At 41.3% G+C, this 24,488-nt stretch overlaps 1 protein-coding gene and 1 pseudogene across 2 annotated transcripts in view; one reads left to right on the top strand and one right to left on the bottom strand.

Annotated features, from left to right (window-relative positions):
* Window positions 1-10,175: 10,175 nt before the first annotated feature.
* The window catches only part of Dtd1 (D-aminoacyl-tRNA deacylase 1), a 179,388-nt gene continuing 165,075 nt past the window's right edge, over window positions 10,176-24,488 (bottom strand). Inside the window, exons 5-7 of one of the 2 annotated variants that reach the window (XR_007350537.1) lie at window positions 22,279-22,453; window positions 20,934-21,102; window positions 10,176-10,763 (exon numbers count right to left, since the gene is read on the bottom strand). Coding sequence is in view for 1 of the 2 variants with exons in the window: in XM_015490565.2 (XP_015346051.2) it covers window positions 22,301-22,453 (153 nt within the window). In the remaining variant the exon portion in view is untranslated. The remainder of the gene's footprint in view (window positions 10,764-20,933; window positions 21,103-22,278; window positions 22,454-24,488) is intronic. The other variant, XM_015490565.2, reaches the window with a different exon arrangement.
* Window positions 16,110-16,866, top strand: LOC107140291 (annotated as a pseudogene).

The raw sequence follows: 24,488 nt of genomic DNA, 5'->3' as shown, positions 1-24,488 counted from the left end.
AGGTCAAACCTCTAGGAACTTCCACAAGATGGGAAATCAGACCCAAGGCTTCTGAGCAGGTGTGTGTGGCTCCTTCCGCTCTACCTTTTGCTAAAGCTGAGCTCTGGTGCACCACTGGCTTTTCCCATTTCATGTACCAAGCACTCCCTCCCCATTTCTTCAGGGGAACACTCCATTCATTATGCCACGAGGGAGACAAGCCTGAGTCTGGGCTTGGCCCAGAAGACGGAGAGAAGACCCTTATACCAAAGTCCACTTTCTCCAGGATCCCACCAAAAATGATCAGGACCTGGAGTGCTGGAATTGCCCTCATGCTTCTGCCCTGATTTGACTGAATACCCTGTTAATGGACAATAAGCAGACTCAGGTGATAAAGACTCGCAAGGTCTTGAATGGGAAACTATGTCCAAGTATTAGACCTTTCTTGAATTTCCTGGAATGCTCCATTTCTCTGGGTTTGTTCCATAGGCACACCTTTGGATACACTATCTGCAATTGCCATGTCCCAGGCCAACAACCAAACTTCCTTGGAAATTTCCAAGGTGTCTTCTCTCCCAGAGATTTTGGGGTACTTTCCCAACCATGTCAGGAGAATCTTGTTGCTACTGTTCTGAAACTCTCTCCACATTGCTCTGGCCACATGTCAGTATGTATGTCCATTATAGCAAACTGCATCCTGGGGGAAGAGCTCAGTGACATTTATCTTTGTGTTCCCAGAAACCAGCCAAGTAGCTGACATAGATAAAGAAAAAAAGGAAGGAAGGAAGGAGCTCATGTATCAGGATCCTTAGATTCGTGCCATGCCCATATAGTCACTATTTCTTCAATCATGAGCAAGTCAGTTCCCTTCTTGGCAGTCTGATCTACATGACAGTAATCATTCTTTTCTGGCAAAGAATTGTTCCAGCAATAGGATAATTCCTGCAAACACATTTTAAATGCAAGATCTATTTCCATGCACATTATCTTTAAGAGAAGCATGGTTGATAAACCCTGTAAGGGGAAGTACAGTGTAAGATCCACTACACCTGGGGTCCTCAGCCTCAGCTGCTCATTTGAGTCACCTGGAGAATTACGCAGGCTTTTGTTGTTGTTGTTGTTGTTGTTAGAGAGAGATAGAGAGTTTTTTAATATTTATTTTTTAGTTTTTGGCGGACACAACATCTTTATTTGTATGTGGTGCTGAGGATGGAACCCAGTGCCCCGCGCATGCCAAGCGAGCGCGCTACCGCTTGAGCCACATCCCCAGCTCTTACACAGGCTTTTGATGCAGCCTGGACACTGGGTTTTTCAATAACTCCCAGGTGACCCTATTGTGCTGCTTAGATTGAGAATGCTGGTAGGCCACTTGGGTTTTCTATTTAGACTAGACAAAGGCAGTGCTTTTCAAAGCTTGGCTAAATTACCATCAGTCAGAGGCTTGATAAAACTCATATTGCTGCAGGGCACAGTGGTGCACACCTGTAATATCAGCGGTGTGGGAGGCTGAGAGAGAAGAATCACAAGTTCAAAGCCAGCCTCAGCAAAAGTGAGGTGCTAAGCAACTCAGTGAGACCCTGTCTCTAAATAAAATACAAAATAGGTCTGGGGGTGTGGCTTGTTGGTCAAGTGCCCCTGTTCAAATCCCCAGTACCAAAAAATAAATCAATAAAACTCAAGATTGCTGGGCTATACCCCCAACTTTTGTCTCAGTAGTCCTGGGGTGAAACTTGAGAATCTGCATTTCTAATCAGTTCCCAGGTGATTCTACCAGTGTGTTGACCCCACTTTGAAAACCATTTGGTTAAAATTACATTGTAATATTGTGTGCACGTACAAATATGTAATAACAAATCCTACCATTAAGTACAACCATAAATCATCAATAAAAAAATACCACTTGGGGGAAAAAACTCACTTGGTTAGGGAAGTAATGCCCATATTAAAATCCCCAATGGAAATTTTTAGACACACCACACACTAACTCAGGATTCCTGAACAATAATTTATAAAATCTGAGTTTTTAAAAAACTCTTCAAAAGACCCTGTCTATCAGGTGGCTTGGAACCACCACAGTATGACCCTGTCTGTGCCTGCTCCTAGGCTCTAGGGCACTTATCACTCTGCCCTGCAGAAAGAAGGAGCTGGGAAGATGGGCAATTCTGTTTGTTTGTTTGTTCATAAGCATCCCTATAAGCCTCAGGTGACATTACTGCCTAAAACACTCAGGGGTCACTCCCGGGGAAGTGGGCTAACTTTACCACGAAATAACCACACAAGAGACAGAAATACCTTTTTCTTTGGGGGTGCTGTGATGGCTCCTCTGACCTTAAGGGTCTGCAGAAAGAGAGCAAGCATGTGCTGACCCCTTTTATTGAGGAGAAGCTATTCAAATGAGGCAAGGGGTCAGGTTTCAAGGGGCTGAGTCTATCTTCATGATGTCTGCTGTCAGCAGGTTGGCTGACATCTAGGAAGGCCACACCCAAGGTCAGAGTAAGAGAAGGGGACACACAAAGGGCGTTTCTATGGAACATTCTATCCCAAACAGGGCAAAGGGTAATATCACAAAGGAACAGGTGAGTGTAGTTCAACCCATGGGGATGTAGGAAAGCATGCCCATGCATGAAGACACAGTTGCTCAACCCTAAAGATCGGGGCTACGTCTGGGTTACTTAGGCAACCAGATCACAGAGTGACCGAGGATGCCACACCAATCAGAAGAGGGAGACAAACGTGGACACGTGCTAGTTGGCCTCCCACACATTACTTCCAAGTGAGCCATTTGGGCATGTGAAACACCTGTCTGAGAGACATAACACCAGATGGAGTGACCTGCTGGGCACTTGATCCAAGCAACTTTGCTCAACAAAGCCATCTCCTTACAGTTCATAGAGGTCTGAAGGATAAAGGACTTCGCTGGGAACAGTACAGAGGAAAGGAATTCTAGTAGAAAAAGCAGTGTGTGCAAAGGCCCTGGGGCAGGAGGGGAACTAGGATGTGGCAAACAAAGACCAGATAGAATGAGAGCACAGAGAACAAAACGGAGGTAAGAATAGAAAGGGGACAGAGGTTATATGGGGTGATCAACCATCCTAGTTTCCTGGGATACTAGACTTTCAGTGCTAAGACCAGGAAAGACCAGGACAAACTGGAATGGGTTGGTTATACTAGAAGTGAGATCATGGAGGATGAATGGGAGAGGATGGGGACAAGGCACTAGGACTTTACAGGCCTCCATAAGGAGCCTGGAGCCAGGAACCCACTGAAGATCTTAAGTCAGGAAGTGCCATAGTCTAGGTCATAATATCAAATGTAAATCGAATGGGTTGGGGGAGTGGGGAGGAGAAACAGGAGGCCCAAGTGACTGTGCGAGAGCAACATGGACCAGGATGCAGTGAAGATTCAGGGAAGAAGGCAGACAGGGGCAAAAGGCAAAGCTGTAGACGCTAACCCGGCATCTCCCTAAACCTGAGGTGATGGAAGAGGCAGGGAGCCAATGGCATGTGCTCATGAATTGAATGATATGTGCTATCTCCTGTGCCCTGAATAAGTGAGTAACTCTCAAAGGTCGCTGAAGGTAGGCAATACAGTGAGTGTGAGAGCCACCTTCTGCAGGAGGGGCTCTTCTGGAGGAGATAATGAGGGGATAAAAGGGCAGTTTCTGGAGCCATCTCTCAAGGAGAGCCCAAAGCACATCACCCCCAGTACACACACCCCTCCCCATGGCCTGTGGTATGAGTTTTGTATCTCTTGCTCCTTAAGGTGGTCGTGTGCAGGGTTGGGCTTGGCAGCCAATCTGCCTGCTAGGGCAAAAACCCTGAGAGAAATGGTCACCTTCTAGCCTCATCAGAATGAGGATAGATGGGGGCATAGCTTGAAGGGAGGAAAAAGAAGTCCTGGCTTTGGAAGGGTAGAAGCCAGCAAGAGTTTAAAAAGAAGGGCTTTGACTCTGTATACAACACTCAACTACTAGGAGGACCTGTCGGCCACGGTGAGTCTAAGCCCTGGGCACAGCAGCAATTCACATGCAATGGCGCAGCGTGGAGAAGACAAGTGGGGGCAGAAACAGAGGCCCAAGCTGCACTCACCCAGGGGAGAAGGCACCTGCTGCAATGGCAGATGTAGCAGATGTGGGAGGACTTGGAGACATGCCAAGGGGGTCCTCTTCCTACAGCTGCAGCTCTGACCTGGGAAGTGAGACTGCCAGACACGAAGCCTGCTCGGGTGGGGAGGGAGGGCTGTGGTTCTAAGTCCGGGAAACCTGGACTATCTCCAGGGTGGTGCTGCCATGAGAATTGTCTATGATGATAGAGATGTCCTATTTGCACACTGTCCAATGGTAGATACTAGTCACTTGTGGTCATTGAGCACTGAAATGTGGCTAGTGTGACGGAAGACCTGGAATTTTGAATTTGTTTGATTTTAATGAATTTAGTCCCATGTAGTTAGATGGCTCCAAACATTTACCTGCAAATGCCATAATTTCGTTCTTCTTTAAAGCTGAGTAATTCTCCATTGTGTATATGTACCACATTTTCTTTATCCACTCATCTGTTGAAGGGCATCTAGGTTGGTTCCATAGTTTAGCTATTGTGAATTGAGCTGCTATAAACATTGACATGGCCACAGCACTGTAGTATACTGATTATAAGTCCTTTGGGTATAAACCGAGGAGTGAGATAGCTGAGTCAAATGGTGGTTTCATTACAAGTTTCAGAAAGCATTTTCAACTAAGCTATAGGAGGAAATGTCTGTGATCAATAAAGAGCTATAAAGCAGAAAAATCCATATAATGTTCCAAAGAAATTAACAGAGAGCTGGCAACAGCACATATGACATCAAGACTGATGACTTGAGAACAGTAAAGGAAAGTGGATACATTTCAGTAGGAAGGAAAATGCTGAGATGAGACAGCTGGGCACACACATGAGTTGCAAAAGCCAGAGTCCAGGCAGCAGGTGAGGAAGTTAATGAAGGGGTAGCTAAGGGGAACACCAAAAGGGATAGAGAGGTACCATATAGTCCCGGAAACTGCTGCCACCCTAGGCCTGAGGAGGGAGAGTTCCTGAAGGTGTTGCAGCTCTTGTAAAGGACACAGCCAACCTTCCCTCATTCTTTCCATCCTCAAATCCCCTGCCTGACAGTGACCTCCTTTGACCAAACCTAACAAGAAGCCAGGAAGCGAATGCATACAAGCCAAATCAGGGCAGAGCATGCAGACTATATCTAGATGGGCAAATGGAAGTAATCCACCTCAGATAGAGAATAAATGGCAAGGGGGAGAATGGAATGAGGAGGTCAATGCCCAGAGCATGACTGCAAGTGAGAGAGCCATGTGTGAGCAGGTGAGCAGTGAGACATGGACCAGTGAGCAGGTGACCAGAGAGACATGCTCAGTGCCTCCTTCCTGCAGTAGCATCATGGGAGCAGTAGAGTTGGTGGAAATCATGAAACCATCTCTGGGGCCCCGAGATCTGACTCCACCATCTCCGATTGAGTGATGTCGGCTAGATTCCTGTCGGGAGGCAATTATCTGTGGATATCTGGTGTTTCTGCACATCCTGTGAATAGAACTATTGACTGTCTTTGTTCTGGGGCTCTATTTCCAAGGTGTTTATATAGCCAACAGCCCCAGAACAGATAGTGTGCATCTCTTCAGAGCAAAGAGCAGGAATTAGTGAAGATTTGGGTTCTCTGAGCTCAGAATTCTTTTGCATCATGATGCACATGTCACCTGGTTTAAGGTTATGACACAAATACTGGCTCTGCTGTAATAATGCTCAGACCTGTGCCTGACTCAGGGTCTTCTATCTTCCACCAACACCTTGGACATTTTGGCAGGATATCTGGTTACCCGGTCAATAGGTCAAGATTTCATACCCTTCACAGTTCCAGACTCTTACTTAACCTTCTAAATCTCAGTTTTCCTATTAAATGGGAATAATAAAGGGCTTTTTTCTCTTCACTAATTCCTGTTTAAAGGGGTTGATTCATGTAAAGAGCTTGGGCTAGATTTTGGCCATGGTTAAGTGCCCAAATAAGTTAGTTATTTTATCTATTCCTGGATGCAAATGTTCCAAACTCAAAAAAAAAAAAAAGGTCAAATATTCTAAAAGGGACTTAAAGCCCAAGGTAGATGAGAGTTGGACTTACAAGGTTATTTGAATTTACTTAAGTTTCAAAAGCTCTGAAATAACTTAATGATGTAATCATGGAAAAGAATACCACTGGTAACTTTTAAAAATATTCTGAAAAGAAGAGAGGGGTCAGGAAACCAAGCATGTCAGAATTCCCAGTTTCAACAAGATGGATTACAGACACTGCAGACAGCTTGGTTAGATGTGGGGCCCTGAAAATATTCTAGAATAGATGACTAAACAGATGGTTTGGGAACCTGTGGAAAAGAACACAGTGATTGTTGGAAGCCAGAATGAGTTCACATGCCTTGTGCTGTACTCATATTTTTGACAGGATCTTTGGATTAATCACCAAAAAACTGTGAAAATAGTATAGCTCAACTTCAGCAAGAATGGGCAATGTGGGAAGAAGGAAAGTGGGTTGAGTGAGAAGATAAATAATGCATCTACTGATCTGAAAGAGGATTCCAAATGAAGTACCAGCTCTATCTTGTGTATTGTGTTTAGACAAGACTTAATGATAGAGAAAACACATCTGAAATGACACAAAGATGGGAGGGAAAGCCAATGACATTTTAAAAATAGTTCAATTGATCAGAGACACAGGCATTATTTAAACATCCTCTCCTATAACCCTTACAACCATGCTCCAAGTGGCAGGTATTGTCCCTGTTCAGCTGATGAGGTGGAAGCTCAGAAGTCTGGATAAATCAGTAAATTGTCTCAAAGTCATGCAGCAGGTCAATAGCACAGTCACAATTCCACCCATCTGTGCCATCCCTTGGCTTGCTGAGATATGAGAACACTATCCACATCAAAGGGCCTTGGTCGTACTGAATTGGCAAGAATTGCACTTAGTTCTCAAGGGTCATACTTATGTGACAAACTAATGAAGAACTGGAACAAATTAAGTCTGAAGAGGAGTTGGAAGGGGACATGATGAAGCTTAACGGCATTACCATGACTTACCAGATCTCTGTGGTCTAGTCTCTGCTCAGCTCTGAGGTTTTGTTTCTGTCCCTGTCCTTCCAAAGAATCCCCTCTCCCCAAATCCAGTCCTACTGACCTGCTGGCAGTTGTCTGAACATCCCTTCTCTTATATCTTGAAGTAGCTGTACCTTTCATTTCACCCTCTCCAACACCTATTGCTATTACCTGGCCAATTCCAAACACCCAAGCCTGGGTCCAAGCCCATCTCCCTTCTGCAGGTGGCTGTCAGCTGCAGCTCCTTTGACAGACTGTGCCAATGCATTTCCTGCTCAATGATGGAGCTTCTAATTCACCCACCCCCAAAGAAGATTCAAAACAGGTTATTTTAAGACCCCACTAATAAGTATATTATCAAAAAGTAATGTATTAATTTAAGAAATCTAAAATATCATCAATAATAAATAATTTCCTAAAGGGAATATAAGGTTGGTTTTCCAAGGCATCCAAAAATTGAATACACTGCTATCTTAACCCCAGGAAAGAATGAAAACGTAGCAGCACCTGCAAAAGTTTGAGTCCCCTCCAAATTGCAATCTCCCTCTTCTTTTCTAATACAATTACTGGGAGGCTCTTCTTTTGATATTATCATAGGTATTTTGAGATGAGGTTCTCTATTTTTAAAGGACTCAAATCAGTGATGAATTGCAAATGAAGAATTCTGAAACTGCCTGGAAAAAGGCAGAAAATGACAAATTAGTGACAGAAAAGATCATCTCTCTAGCTTTAGAGTTATTCACCATGTTGAAGGAAGTGAGGTGTTTGTGGGATTATTTGTTCCTTACATCCAAATCAATGACATATTAAATTCTCTACATGCCCCCTGATACCCACCTATGGTCAGGATGCAGTTTGATAAGGAAAATGCTCTTCCTAGGACCACCAACTGTGAGGCAATGCTATGGAGCATCCAGCCCCAGAAGATGCCTTTATTTGGTCTATGTCTTGTGTAGCCACAAGAGCTTGGTCTCCTATAAAGTAAACCACAAAAGGCAAGATTAAACGGATCCTGCTTCCCAGAGTTGTCGGCACAGTGCTCTGTTTAAAGTACTGGGCCTAAGACCTGCCAAGGCTTCTCAGAAGAGCCATAAAAGGTACGATTCTCCTCTCCCATCCTCATTCAAATGATGTTTTAATGGACAATAAACAGCAAGCTTTATAAATAAGCAGAAATCAGGAGTCAGAGATTTTAGGAGGGATGTAAAGACTGAGTTTTATATCTGCAAGTGGAACTGCACCCAAAATCTAATTTTAGCCATTAGTCCCACATAAGAATTGTAAACAAGGGAGGGTTAAAGTGGAGGTTTAAATTAACCTTTTGTTTTTGAGGCAGCTGTGAATGCTCTGATGGTTTCTTCTTGAGTTTTCATTGTTTCTCTATAACCTTGCCCTGTTGGTTTTGATGACCTTCTTGGGCCAATCTTGAGCGCATTCACTGCTTCTCTGATCCTGTGAGTTGAAAGTGATCTTCGGGATGATGAAAACACTTCCTTCAATACAATGCTATAAAAAATAATGAACATTTTCTGACATTCACCATGTTCGCTGCATACTGTGAGGGAAGATTTGTAATCTATTGAATTAAAACAAAAGATCTCCTTTCACCTAAATAGGCTCAGAACTTCTATTCAGACACCAAAAGATCCCATCACTTTGAAATTGTTGTCAGAAAGCTGGCATCGATGTTAATGCAACTTTATACCCACTGCTCGTATTTCTGTTCCTAACCAGTTATCTCCCCTATATCTGTAAAATATTAAAAAATATTTTCCCCAAACTAAAGAGCCTCAACTCTTTCAGCTCTTCTTCCTTAAGGTTTCTAGACCATTCGGCTGCTAACCACATGCTGCTGCTTAAACCCCAATTAGTCTCTCTGTCTTTAAAATGAGATCCAGGAACAGGGCTGTGGCCAATGAGAGTCTCCATCTTTGGACCACCATCCAAATATCAAGCACATTGGCCCTTACCACTACACAATACTTGTCACCCTTGACCATAAGCATAGGCTACAGCTACTGAATAAGCATGAACTGGTGGCAATAAAATGTTGTAGCAGAAAAATGTATGGCAAATCTGTTTAGCAAGTCCAAGCCATACCACTTAGGAAAGTGTAGGTTTGAATAACTTTAGAAATGAGTTTGAATTCACTCTGTCAAACTCTACTTAGGCAATTCAGATAGGAAAGCTTCTTGTGCCTCATGGCCAACAGAGCTGGGGATGATGACCTGGACACACTGGGATGTCTTGTTTGAAACCTAGAGGTTAAAACTATTTCGGATTACCCTCGATCTCTGTATTGGTTCAGAACAAAGCAACCTGGCAAATCTTTTTCTAACTCTATATTCCAGGTACTTAAATGTACATTGGAGATGTCATTTGAGATGTTTTAATACTTCCTAATATGTTTTCATTTGAAGTAGATGACTGGGTCAGACCAGAAGAACCAGCATTACTAAAATGCCAAATATGGACATCTCTATATGCAAGAAATATTTCAAGAGAGAAAAAGCTATTTATATAAGCATTTATATGATAAGCATATATATAACTATTAGTATTATATAACATCCCAAATGACCATTATAGATGTACCACTAACTGGTTAACATTTAACTGAGAAACTACTTTGGCAGAACGTGGCTCTTTCTTCAGATTCCCCTGAGTATGCTGGATTGTATATAGGGACAATTGTGAAGCTATTAGAAAAGGATTTCTGTATAACTCCACACAGGAGGCCTTTCTCCCCTCCCAAAGGTAGCTACCAATGCAGAAATCTCACTTGGCCTCAGTCAGAATGGTATGGCCATACTGAAGCTGGATTCCCTACCCATCTATACTCCACTGACCTGCCATCTCATTTTCAACTGTCTTTAAATCATCAATTACTGGATAGGCTTTCACACTGGAATCAGAGGTCTGTGTGGGCAACTCAGAGAAGGTCTCTGGCAAGAGGGTTTTTTAATAAAGAAGTGTGGATATACATGGAAAGGGGTCAGACACACTGAAATTCTACAGACACCTCATTAAGCAGAAGCAGCAGAATTTGTTTGATAATAAAGTGGTTTGTTGAGATTTAGGATTTTATTAATATTTATTTTTAGAAAAAAGAAAAAATTTACAAGATGCAAACATTTCACACAATACATTATCATTGATGGTTGTTCTTCTTATACCATAACATGGGCCCTGTCTTATGAACTAGTGTTGGAAAGAATGCAGATAGCATGAATGTGCTGGAGATCCATCATGGACAAGCAGAATACACCACAGTGGACTTGATGACCAATGATGTTGGGCCAGCCTGTTCCAAAAGCAAGCCAAGACATGGTGGAAACCAGTGAAGCCTTTCTGTGGGGGAGGCACGGCTGTGTGCCTCTGCATGCGTACTGCCTCCCATCAGCAGCACCCACTGCCTTCAGATCACAGCAACTATAGAAAACCTAGGGGTCTTTTGGGTGGTTGTTTTTCTTTTTTGTTGTTATTGTTGTTTGGGGTTTTGGAGGGGTTTTTCTGTTTTTGTTTTGTTTTTTTGCAGTGTTATTTAGATTCCCAATTTCTTATGTATCTTCCTTTTCATGTCTCAGTCCCAAATTCTTAAAGCAGTGTAGGTACTTAGCATCTTGAATTTTTCAGGATCCAGATCTGCCCAATGGTAATGCACTAAAAAGAACAAAAAGATTCATTACTAAGGAGGATTCCAAAATTCTCCTTCAATTCCAATTAACATAGGCACATTAGCATTAAAAAAGTACCTGAAGATATCCTTTCAAGCTCACCCAATGATACTAGCACGATGATGTTTCATCACACGGTGAAAAATCTGCCATGTTACTATATATAAACCCAAATCTGTTTTTTGAGCTCAAAAGATACCAAACCAAATATGTAAATACACTTTTGAATGGTATTTACATCAAAGAGAATTCACAAGGCAAATGAGGAAATATTTTGAAGTAAATGAAAATACAATATATAAAAATTTATGGTATACACTTAAGGCTAACACTTAGGGGGAAATTCATAGCATTCAGCACTTACATTAGAAAAGGAAAAAAAACCTGTCAAATCTGAGTTTCCGTCTTAAGAAACTGAGAGAATAAAGCAAAGTAAACCTAAAACAAGCAGAAGGAAGAGAATAAAGATAAAAAACAGAAACAGAAACCAATTTCAATTTGAAATTTTAAACAGAAAAATGAAAGCCAAAATAAATGAAAAGACCAATAAAACTGGTAAACCTCTTGCCTGACTTACCAAGAAATAAGAAGAAAACACAAATTATCAATATAAGGAATCAAAGAGGGAACAGTACAGATCTTATAGCAATTAAAAAAATTAAAAGGATATATCACAAACAGGTCCATGCTCATAAATTATATGATATAGATGTATGGGATAAATTCCATGAAGAATAGATACAAAAGCTTCATCTCCAAATCCTTTATAGGGAGGGAGGTAAAGGGATAGGAATAGGAAAAGACAGGAGCAAGAAATAAACTAAATGTTTGCTTTGGGGATAATTTTTAATACTACTCAAAGGATGGTTCTTTAACATAAAAATTCCAAGATTCTCATGTTTTCCTTTATAATTTGGAGGATACAATAAAAATCAGCTGATATTGCCAAGATCTGTGACAAAGGCATTTGCTATCTGAGAGTTATAATAAATCTCAAAACTTAACAGAGCAGTAGTTTCTATTCTCTCACATTTTAAGTTTAATTGGAAGGACTTCAGTAAAACCAAGAGATTCTATTAACAGCAGATACACTGAGGCATGTCACTGTGAATGTGCTTCCTGAGCACATTCTCAACAGGCCATGAGCAGATATCTCAATGGAGTTAAAAGCTTTCCATTCCTGTGCCCAGTTTGATATCCAGGCCCCAGTGCACTCACAAGAAAGGCTAACTGGAACCACAGCTAATCCACGCTTTTTAGTAATGTCTGGAACCACAAAAGGGATCGACGGTTTCCCCAAGGCCTACCCTCATACTCCAAAATGCACCCAGTACAGTCCTGTATTCCTTCCTAAGAGATATCTGAAAGGCCACCAGCAGGTGGAGAACACAGAATGTCATTCCTTAGAACATTACTTCCAGTTTTTAGTCAAGGAAAACAACACATCTGCATACACACATTCGTGTGTGTATACCATTGCACACGCACGCACATGTGTCTGAAGCTTTGTAAAATTAGATAAAGAGTTAGAAAAAAATCTGCTCAGAAAAAAATGTTATAAAAGTATTATGTTAATCATGATTATCTTCAAATAACAAGATGGCAGATGATTTTGACATTTTTCTTTGAGTATTTTTGCATTTCTGAAATTGTATATGAATGAACATTAATTTTGTAATAAAAATGGCTTTCAAAAAATTTGTAAGATTGGAATTTTAGTTCCCTACTAAAGAAACAAAGAACTGGAAGTGATTCTGAGAGGTTTTGACCCAAGTATTCTCAAAGTTTTTAGGTAAACCATTCAGGCAGTGGGACTTTATAAACATCTACCTCAAAGGGCTTACAACTAAGTATGCCTTAGTTCAGCTCCTGTGCACTCTGATCAGCAGGGCTAATCATAGCATCAGCATTAGTATTGTGAGTAGTGAGCTCCCAAACTGCATGCAAAAGCCTGTGGCCAACAGCAGATGCACTTCCAACTGAAAGTCAACCAAAATGCATAGACTGGTCAACAGATGTTGTGTTCTATTTTCAATCTCATTTATTTAAATATTCCTTCTTATTTTCTTGAACCTAACTGGATAAATTAGGAATCCGTTTGCCGGCCAACACCTAGGAGTAGCTGGAGATCATGAGGCTCACATCATTGTAAGCACAAATGACAAAGGTGGAAGGAAGCCATCTGTGAGGTACACTTGCCATATAAGAAGCGCTGCAGAAGTTCTGTTCAAGCTGATGAACACATGATTCTCTAGTAAAAGTGGGCCCCTGAGGCTTGAAATTCAGACACCTTGAATGAGGCAATAATGTGCCTCCTCCCTCTGAGAGCTGTTGAGAGGAGTGCGTGTGGGCCAGCTGAGCTACTTGAAGATTTGACCTGCAGGCTGTGGGCACCTAATGCAGTAGAAAGAAGTACATGACAACTTAGTACTGCAACTTCACAGCCTTATGGAAGAAGGTGGAGGAACCACAAGCTCCTTCCATCTATGTGCTTGGAGTGATTCTTTTTTACTGCCTTCAAATGTCAAGGACAGTGGGGAACCTCTTCAGTGAGTCCAGCCCAGGACCTGAAGCAAGGAATCCCTCAACAGCCTATTTAAACACTGAAACTCTCAAACATGTTGACTTCCAGCTGACCTGCTTCTGGCATCAGGCCATTCAAACAATCACAAGATGCAAGTGCTAGACTTAGGACATACACAACACCACAGACTTGCTCTGCAAATCACTACCAAAAAAACTGTTTTTATTATTTATTTCAGCTCATTACTGGGAAATCTCATCATTTACCTAGAAGAGTAAGAATGTCCTATGAAAAAACATTAGCTGCTGAGAAGTCAATGCTATTAATAAAGGATTTACTCTGACCTGCTAACATTGTTAGAGATTCCAGTGAGGCCCTCCAATGAACTGTCAAAAGACACTTCCTTTGCTTGAGTTCTCATGATCCTGACTTGACCAATGAGAACACGGGATGAGTGATTTGATTTCCTAATTAATGGAAAGCTTGATGTGATGCAATAAAACAAGCACAGGAAAAAAATGTTTATGAAAGTGGAAGGAACAAACTCTGACAGCAGTTGGGTTTTATTTTTTGGCTTGACTTCTTCCTCCATTTATTTCTCATGTAGATTTGTATACAGTTAACCACATACACCTAACAGAACTTAAAGTGGTTCAATGATGGACTCAACAGCATAACTTGATCCCTCTAGGTCCAGTTGAACTTTCTGTGATGATAAAATTGTTCTGCATCAGTGCTGTCCAATATGGCAGCCACTAGCCATGTGTGGCTACTTGGCAATGAAATGTGTCTACTACAAATTTTATATTTTTTAAACCTTAGTTAACTTACTTTTAAATTCATGAAGTTAGTGGCTACTAAGTATTAGTACACTCTAAGTTACCTGTAAGCTTAGCTCTGTAACTCAGTAATAAATTCTCTAATCATGGCCAGCTACTTGCCAACTTGTTTTCTTTTTTTATTAGAGCTTTACATAGTAGTTGGGTTCATTCCAACAAAATCATACATGTATGGAATTCTATTTCAGTTCACAATGCCCCCCTTTTCCCTCCCATTCTCCCTCCTATTTCCAGTTCTCCTTCATTTACTCTCTAGACTTCCTTGTGTTCATCCATTTATTTATATTTCATTGGCTCTTCTTATTTATACATAAAGGTGAAATTCCCTGTGGTATATTTTTATACATACATAACATGATTTTTTAAGAATTCATTCTGCATTGCCTCCTTCCCATCCTTCCTCTCTCCCTCTCGTTCTCCTTCTACACTACTGATCTTCCCTTTATATTTAAGATATCTTATTTTTCCTTCCTCCTTTCCTTTATTTTACTCTAGCTTCCACATATGAGAAAGAACATTCAATCTTTGAGTGTCTATGTCTTTGCCAACTTATTTTCAAATAACTAAGGTAACTGAGGTAGAAACATGGCCAAGAAGAAAATCCAACCCCACTGCTAGTAAAGTGTCATAATTGCATACTCTGTGTCAATGAGGAATCAGATCATTCTCATATATAATAAAAAGATAACATGATATTCAAGATTTTGAAAGAGGAACTTCCTCCAGGTAAGAAGGTAACAGAAGTATTATTTAAAATTTCCAAATAACATACATTAATAGATTCAAGAAGCTCAGCAAACCCAAAGGTATCATCAGAATGAAATGGAGATATGACACCAATGTTGGAATTTTCAGACAGGGAATTTAAAATGATTATGATTAATAGTTAAGGGCTCTGATGGGGAAAGTAAACAATATGTAAGAACAGATGGATAATGTAAGCAGAGAAACAGAAACTCTAAGAAAGAATCAAAAGAAAATAATAGAAATAAAAAACATTCTAACAGTAATAAAGAATGTCTTTAATTGGCTCATCAATAAACCAGATACAGCTGAAGGAAGAATCAGTGGGCTTAAAGATAGATCAATACAAACGTCCCAAACCAAAATGCAAAGAGGAAAGAAAGAGTGGGGAGGGAGGGAGAGAGGAAGGGAACAGACTATCCAATAACAATATCCAATAATTGTAAGGCAATTGTAAAAAGTGTAACATATACATAATTAGCATACACAAGTGGAACAATTAACAAAGATGTATTTGAAATAATGACAGCCAAGAACTTTCCAAAGTTAATAAGGGACACCAAGTCACAAATCCAGGGAGCTCAGAACACCAAACAAGAACCACAACCAGACATATCATATTTAAACTGCAGAAAATCAAAGAGAAATTTGTAAAATAAGCCAGGGGCAGAGGGATAGGGTGGGGAAAATCCACATTACAGAGGAACAAAGATGAAAGCTACAGAGCAGTTGCCATAAGAAACTGTGCAAACAAGAAGAGAATGGTGCAAGAAAGCAATCTAGCCGGGCATAGTGGAGCAAGCCTGTACTCCCAGCAATTTGGGAATTGAGGCAGGATTACAAGTTCAAGATCAGCCTCAGCAACTTAGTGAGATCCCATCTCAAAATAAAATAAAAAGGGCTGGGGTGGGGGCTCAGTGGTAAAGGGCCCCAGGGTTCAATCCCCAGTACTAAACACACACACACACACACACACACACACACGCAGGAGGAAGAAGAGAAAAAGAAAGCAATCCCATTCAAAATAGTTACAAATAAATAAACAAACAAAATACCTAGGAATAAATTTAACCAAGGAAGTGAATGATCACTATAAAGAAAATTACAAAGCACTGATGAAAGAATCTGATCTGATCATAACATATTCTATACATGTGTTGAAAATGACACACTGTATCCACAGATATGCACAATTATCATGGTCAATTAAAAATAAAAATACACGTCCACCGCTGCCGCCTCCTTCTTCTGCGGCTCCTGGAGCTGCTTGTGTGTTCGTTCGGTGCGGACCTGGTACCTCTTTTGTGAAGCGGCAGCTGAGGAGACTCCGGCGCTCGCCATGGCCGAGGAAAAGCCCAAGAAAGGAGTCAAGACTGAGAACAACGATCATATTAACTTGAAGGTGGCGGGGCAGGATGGTTCTGTGGTGCAATTTAAGATTAAAACTAATGAAAGCATATTGTGAACGACAGGGTTTGTCGATGAGGCAGATCAGATTCCAATTTGACCGGCAGCCAATTAATGAAACAGACACACCTGCACAGTTGGAAATGGAGGATGAAGATACAATTGATGTGTTCCAGCAGCAGACAGGAGGTGTCTACTAAAAAGGGAACCTGCTACTTTACTCCAGAACTCTGTTCTTACAGGCCAAGAATACATTCTCAATTAGAAAACTGCAATTTGGTTCCACCACATCCTGACTACTACAGTAGAGTTTTCTTTATTCTTTCACTTTCCCCTTCCCCTTTATCGTACATAAAGTAACTGGTGTATGTGCACAAGCATATTGCATTTTTTTTAAACTAAATGGCCAATGATATGTTTTGATTGACATCAAATGGAGATGGGATGGGGAAAAATATTGGTTCTGTGAAAATATCCCCTTTCTCCATTAGTGGCATGCTCATTCAGTTCTTATCTTTATATTCCAGTAAGTTATTTTGCTCTCACTGTTTTAACAAAAAACAAAACAACAACAACAAAAAACCTGAACAACATAAAAATCCTTGCATACCTTGTTCGATTGGAGAATTTTAATGTTTTTCATTTATCATTTATCATTGTAAAACCAAGGACAATTTTGTACGTAGCTGTTACATGTAGGGCAATCTGTCTTTAAGTAGGGGTAAATTACTCTTAAAAAAAGATTCCTAGATAGTTTTCCCTTCAAGTCAAGTGTCTTGTTGTTTAAATAAACTTCTTGTTTAAAAAAATAAAAATAAAAATACATTTAAGATTAAATAAAATAGAAAAAAAAGAAAAGTGGAACAAAATATTTAAATATTGTAAAAAAAAAAAAGTATAGCATTTGATACCAGCAAAATTATCCTTCAAAAGTGAAAAAAAAAAAACCAAAGATTCCCTCAAATATGTGCTGCAAGAAATATGAAGAGAAATATTTTTAAATAGGCAGAAGGAACATGATATAGATCAGAAACTTGGATTCTTGTAATGAAAGCAAATTAAATCTTTTCTTTTTATTAATCTTACTTTATCTTTAAAATAACCATTCATAATAGTAATACTAGCAATGTACTGAGTGATTAGAGAGTGTGGAAAGTGAAATTAGTAACAGTAATGTCACAAGGATAGGAGGGAGAAACTAGGAGAATGGCAGTGTCATAAAGTTCCTATTCTACAGGTAATGTGGTACAGTCTTATTTGAAGGTGGACTTAGATTAGTTAAAAATGTATATTGTAAAGTTGAGACAACCACTAAAAAAAAAAAACTGTTTTAAGTTTAAAAAATGAAACCATCATTTTGGAGGCTCAGCTAGTTTTACACCATGAAATATCCACACCTGAGCTTGGGGAAGAGTTATGAATGTTGACACAGGGAAGTGAAGAGAAGGTTGAGGAATGAAAGAGATCCTACCATACACAGGGGAAAACAGTGAGAAGTGATCAAGTGCCCTTTTAACAGAGCACGCAAACACACACACTCAAGTACTCTAGCTCATTAGGAAGAAATGTGCTCAGCCAGGACACATCTTATAATTCAGACAAAGGTCAAGTTGAAAAAGCAAACAGATGGCAGCTTCCAAAACACATTCTCTGTTTGGTTTTGAGTGTGTTGACATTTGAGGACAGAAATGTGGGGTGCTGGTCTCACACCCTAATTACAGCAGCTAAATAAATACTCAAATGTACAATAAATAAATAAATGCTCAAATGAGGTGACACTTGAACCTGCAATCAAAAGCAAAAGCCACATTTTTTCAGTGAGTTTTCCCTAGTGCATTAGTATTGGTCAGAAAGGGGGAAATAATTGAGTTGCAGCCTCACAGAGAACCTCAAATCCTCCCAGCAAGGTGAGGAGCCTGAAGGAATGAGAATACAAAACCAGAAGTTAATTTTAGCAGTTTTATGTCCATTTGATAAAATAAGAAGGAACGTCTGCAATGTGATAGAAATGTTGACATCCTGGTAATGTCCTTTGAACCATGAAGGTTTTGGATTCATTTTCAAAGAAAAAATATGCCCAAGATCATGCAGTTTCTCATCACATTTTCTTTGGCCTTTTCTTTGCCTCTCATGCCTTGCAAACTCAAAGCTGCCCCCATTAGGGCCTGTGAGGCTCCCTAGGGCTCTTTCTGTTTTTAAAGAAAAGCAAATGAAAACTGCTGCTCCCTTCAGGAGAGGGGCTCCTGTATTCTGTGAAGCAAAACAAATGCCAAGGTCACCTCCTATCTGTCGTTACTTATTTCAGCTTTCATGGGTATCTGAATATTGTGGGGTGATTTTGTGGTACATTGATATGATAAGTTTCATCAAAAGGGGCAACAAAAAAACATGAACAAGAAAAAACTACAAATATATGAGTGGAAAACCAGCTCTCATTTAATGTTTTCAAACCCAGGAAATCTTTAAGGTTCAAAACCAGCCCTCTTTAAGGTCTTCAAGCCCAGGAAAGCAGCTAAACTCTAAAAGGTGGGAACATCCTAGGTCCTCCCTGGTCCTTGGCTGACTCCCAAAGGAGCTGGTGCACAGTCTCAGAAGGACTTCTCCACACCCTGCATCCATCCATGCCCAGACCTGGGCACTAGTCACTAGACTGTCACTGCTGCTTCTGATTTGAATAACTACAAGTGGATGACCAAGTTAAATTGTCAATAAATGAATAGCTTCCCTTGTGGGCTTACTCCAAAACCTAGACAATATCATATAAGTTAGTGCAAAAATGTGATCTGTGATTTCATAGGCTGAGCAAACCTTGCTCACTATCCTCTGAGTAGCAGTCAGGGAAATCCTGAGCACATGGAAGTTTCCTCTTGCCTTGGTGTCAACAGTGCTCTGGGTCCTCAGAGGTCACTGTGGTCAGGTGACTGGTATGGATCAGTGCCTGGACCTGGTGCCATCACCAAGGGAGAAAGGCCATTCAAGGTTGTTTTTCACTTGCCCAGGAGGCCTCTCTGGTGACCTCTACTCTCACTAGCACTACAACCCCTGCAAGTTCCATCCAGGAGGCCAGGTGGAGGTCATGGCTGAGACCCAGAGAGTGTCTATTAGTGCTATGAAGAGCTGAGGCCATAAGCCTCTAGCCTTCTGGTAAAGCTGCTCCTCTACATCTGGGCAAGCTCCCCTTCCTCATTCTACCCAGGACCTGTGGCCATCCCAACAGGTCCAATGTATATCTCCTCTGCACCCCTCACAGGGCAGGGGAACCCCTCTGTGTGCCTTCTGCACTACACGAAATGACCAATGCTGTGAAGCATTATCACAGGCCTCTGGATGCCTAACCATGTCTGGTTGCCTCTTCTACTCAAACACGTGAGTGTGGTCTCTGGTTTCTGCTCCATATGTCCCTCTGCTCCTTCCCACTGACCTCCCCACAACTTAAGGACTATTTTTTACTTTCTTTCTGCTGGAAGGGGCTTCCCCTATATCATCCCTCCTCTCCCCCCGCCTACCCTCATTCTATAATGATGTAATGGCTGTAAGAAACTTGACTTACAAGGAAGAGGAAGGAACAAGTCATCACCTACTCTTTTCCAAGTACTTTCCTTAGGGTTTACTTCCTCTGCTGCTGAGCTCCCTTTCTGACCAGTTCTTTTTGAATGCTTGACAACAGTCCCATTTATCCTAGGTTCTATGTGCCCCAATCTGCACCACTCAGGGAAGAAAACAAATAACAAGCTTTTTTAAAGTTTCACTGACTTTAGAGAAGAAGTAGATACTTGCAAATTCATGAGAATTTTCCCCTTCCAAGATGGGGATTCCAGCAAATGTTAAAAAGCAAAGCCAACTCTCACCTATGTTTTTCTCTCTGTGGACATGTCCTTCTTGATGTTCTGGGACACATACACCTACTATCCCTTCCTCTGCCCACATAGCCCTCAGATTATTTCCCTCCCCCTCACATAAATAGCAAAATTACCCCCAGGTTGTCCAGTGGCCACAGGATATTAATGATCAAGAATTATTCTGAGTCCAAAGCTAATGAAACTTAAAGCAAATGGGAGCTTTCAAATTGTTCTGTTTTGCACAGATTTAAAAAGTAATAGAACTCAATACCCCAAATAGATAAAAAAGGATTTTCAATGTATTGATCAGATATAGTTAAAGCAAAAATCAAGACATTACATTTATTAAATATATTAGCATGTTAATAATATAATCCAGAAAGGAATCAGCTAGGCAGCATTAGAATTTTTCAAATTGTTTTGAAAATACAAAGCTCCAAGGCACACTTTGAGTACATGAGTATGTATACACAAGTTTGTGTGTGCATGTGTATATTTAGTTTGATAAACTGGGTTTGGAGATGCGTGCTTATATTTTTATCCAATTTCCACATATTGAGTTCATCATGGGCATCTGGAAATTCAGTTTGTTTTAAACGTGTTGCTGAGGTTCCAATTCACTGGGAAAAGGGTTATTTACAGTTTTCAAAAAAACCCAAGAAAGAAGACACAGTGCCATGCCTGAGTGGGGTCAAGAGAGTGGAAAAGCAGGAAGGATGGGCAGCAGCCCTCAGCCCAAGGAGTGAAAACTGAAGGGGAAGGTCCAGTCTGGCTTCTGCTTCTGAACCAGGTTAGGTACTCACTCTTATAACTTGGCCTAAAGAATGTTGGTCTCTGCATCCTTCATTCAAGAGACAGGTGTAGGTGGATCATGTCTCTCCCACATGCTCCCCTGTGGCCAGGGAAGCTTGAGAGGATGCTGTACAGAATATCCCCAAGGCCCATGTATTAAAGCTTGGTCCTTAGAGTGCTCTGTTGGGAGACAGTAGAACTTTTAAGAGATAGGGCCTAGTGAGAGATCTTTAGGTTACTGAGGGCAAGCTCTTGAAGGGAATTATGGGACCCCAGCCTCTTCCCCTTCCTCTTCCTGCAGTGAAACAAGTGGTTCTGCTCCACAACATTCTCCAACCTTGCCACAGGTCCAAAAGTAATGTTGATAATCTGTCATGAACTGAAACCTTCAAAAATGTAAACATTTTCTCTTTACAAATTGATTACTTCAAATATTTTGTTTTAGTGACAGAAAACTAATACATTTTTCTCTTCTCTTGGCTTAGGCAACTCTTCCCTGCTCTTTGCCCTTCATCTCTCTAATTCTACGTGTCCTTCAAGGTCTGGTTCCAGAGCCCTCTCCACCTCATACCACAGTCACATCGCCACCACAAGGCACAATGCTGTGGTGTAATGATTTCTATTCTTCTCCCTGAATTTGTGAACTCCATATGGATAGCCCCTGGGTCCCTCATATCTATATCTCTAGTGTTTGGTATAGTGTCTGGCAAATAAGAAGCTCTGCTAATACATTTGCTAAGGGAAGGAACTGAAGCAGAAGGCCATCAGATTTCTGGATCACATTTCAGAGGCCTTGTGATCTTCAGGCAGGGAGACAGCTTAATGCTACTGTGAACCCCAATACAGATCTGGGCATGGAAATGATGAAGAATAAAGGGTGGTTGCAGGAATAGTAAATTGCCAGTGCTATGCAGGACAAAGTGATTGATGTCAGAACAAAAAGGAAACCATGAGAGCAGACTGCTGCTAAGAACAGTGGCCTCCACAGGCCACTTGCTCCTCTGCACTAGGAGCAAGACTGGTAGTGGTGGTAGGATGGCGGGAGCATGCACACAGCTGCTGTCTGGATCAGATACCTGCAGGTGCTCTCCACACACTCAGGGTAGCAGCAATTGTGGCCAACACTGGCAACGGAGGAAGGAGGCGCACATTCCTGTCCACTGGGGCCTGTGGGTGTCCTGCCCTCCAGCCTCTCAATGAATACAACACGACTTTACTTGCCAGCATCTGTCTTCCAGGATGGAAGCATGTTCAAGGAGGCTAGGACACATGTCCTCAGCAGCCATTTCATCCTCTATTCATTACTGCTGCCCCAAATTTGTGAGGGCAAAGCTATGCAGGCAGATAAACACCTACCTAAGTTCTCTGCCTCCAGGGGCTATGGTTCCCGCTCAGAGGACACATCACCCTCTGCCCCACTGCTGGCGCTGCAGTCTTCTTTTCGGGGGGCATTTCGCTCTTTGCTTGATTCAGAAGGGCCCTTGGCTCTGGTCTTTTCTTTCCTCTGCTGCTGTTTCTCAAGCTTTGACAGCTGATTAAAAAAAGAAAAAGAAGAAAGAATAGTTTACAAATGAGAATGCATTCCTAGATATCCAAGGCAGCAGTTACTTCCAGGTGGAAAGCATTGAGAAAACTTTTGTCTGATACCTGGCACACCACAGTGGTTCAGATGCCAACGTAGACAAAATATGATCAGACGGGTCCCTGAATCATTAACACAGATGAGCCACAGGTGTAATCCTCCTCAGACCTTTTCCCCATCCATGATTCAACTTGGCATGTAGGATTTGGGGATGGCAACAGCCTCCCTCCCCGACTCAGAAGAGCTCTGTAAGTGACAAAGTCCTGTCACTGCTTTCTTCAAGAATAAGCTCTGTATTCTTACCAAGTTGTCTTCCTGCTTACTGTTTTCTAAAGAGTATTCAAAACACTCCACTAGTTGCTAAAGAGAACAGAAAAGTCTATGACATAAAGTACATTAAGCACATTGAACATCATCTCAGTTACTAGTTTGTTTTGTGAGGCTGAAGCCTGACTCACCCAGCTGGAGGGATCCTAGCAGGCCTGTGGTAGCTGCATGCAGACTGCTGGCCACAGAGCCTCCCCAGCTTCTTACTGGCCAGCTGGGGGCATGCTTCTGATGTCTAACCCAGTGGAACCTGGGCCTGTTTCTTCTCTGGATTTCTACCCAATGGGTTCAAATAAACCACAGACTAGACAGCGGAAAGAAACTTAGATCATCTCACACTCTGAGCAAGGCCACTCCAGAAAGCCCCACTGAGAAGCTTGTTTGAGAAGACCGGCCAAGTTTTGGTCCATGGGATTTTCTTAGACCAAAAAAGGCATCTGTAACAAAGCCTGAGAGGCAATAACACCCAGTTCCATCTGCCTTCCAGACCAAGTTTGCAAACATTTTCTTGATCACAAAAAAAGAAGGAAACTTAAGGAGGGGCTGAGGACCCTCCTTACTGGTCCCTGTCCTACATCCAAAGATACTAAAAAGAGTCATTTTACACAATTTTCCAAATCATTTCTTCTATATGGACAGACTTTGAGTTAAACCTTAGAGAGATGAACAGCTGATAGTTTTCAATTTGATCCAGAAAACCAATTCTCTTAATGATTGGTTTACGTAAGTATTACCTTTCCCAACCCCACTGGCCTGCAAAGATGCAGTAAATAGCCAAGCTGCTTAATGTGCTAATCAATTAGATTTTGCAATAAAGACATCCCTTCACCTTTGATCTGGCAACTCTCCTCCCAGGTAACTACCCTGGATAAATTTCCCCTCCTGTGCACATCAAAGCTCATAAGAATGTGCACTGTAGGTTGCCTGTATTGGCTAAAACCTAGAAACATCCCAAATGCCCATCAACATGAGGACAGATAAATACAATGTGGTATAGTCACATAAAGCAATACTGTAGAGTATCAAAGTACTCCAATGTATCAAAATAGATGTCTTCAAAACCATACTGTTTAAAAACAAATTAAATTTCAGAGAGTTATTTTCTGTGGGATTCCATTTACACAAAACACTACACATTGCTAACGAGCTGATGCAAATGCAATGTGGACTGGGAGAATGCCAACTGCACTGCACTAGTTAACTTGGAAGGGTAGAAAGGGATGTGGTGGCATGGATATACAGATTGCAACTCTGTCAAATTTTACTTCTGTGTGAACAAAACCAGATCTAGAGCTGGGCTCCTCACTAGGACCAGTCCTTGAGCTATTTACACAGGACACCTGGACCACTGATGCGAAGATGCTCACGTAGGATGGAACTCAACACATGCCTTCCTTTGTGGACAAAGTCTGCCTGTGGCAAGTATCACTTTCTAAACTGTGAGCTTAGTGGTGTGGCTGACTTCACTACGGCACAAGCTCTTTCTCATCACAGTCTGGTTAAAAATACTTTATGTACTAGTCCTGTACACAAAAATGATTGCAGCATGATGACAAAAAATGTATACTTTTTAAATTTGGGAACTGGCTCTACAGAGTTCCTTGCTGTATTTTTCTCTGACGTATTACTTTGCCAAAGACAAATGTTTTTCTCTGTA

The sequence above is a fragment of the Marmota marmota genome, unplaced genomic scaffold (genome assembly GCF_001458135.2).
Source record: "Marmota marmota marmota unplaced genomic scaffold, marMar, whole genome shotgun sequence".
NCBI lineage: Eukaryota > Metazoa > Chordata > Mammalia > Rodentia > Sciuridae > Marmota > Marmota marmota.
The sequence above is the reverse complement of the archived record's forward strand: the minus strand, read 5'-3'. Positions and strand labels throughout refer to the sequence as shown.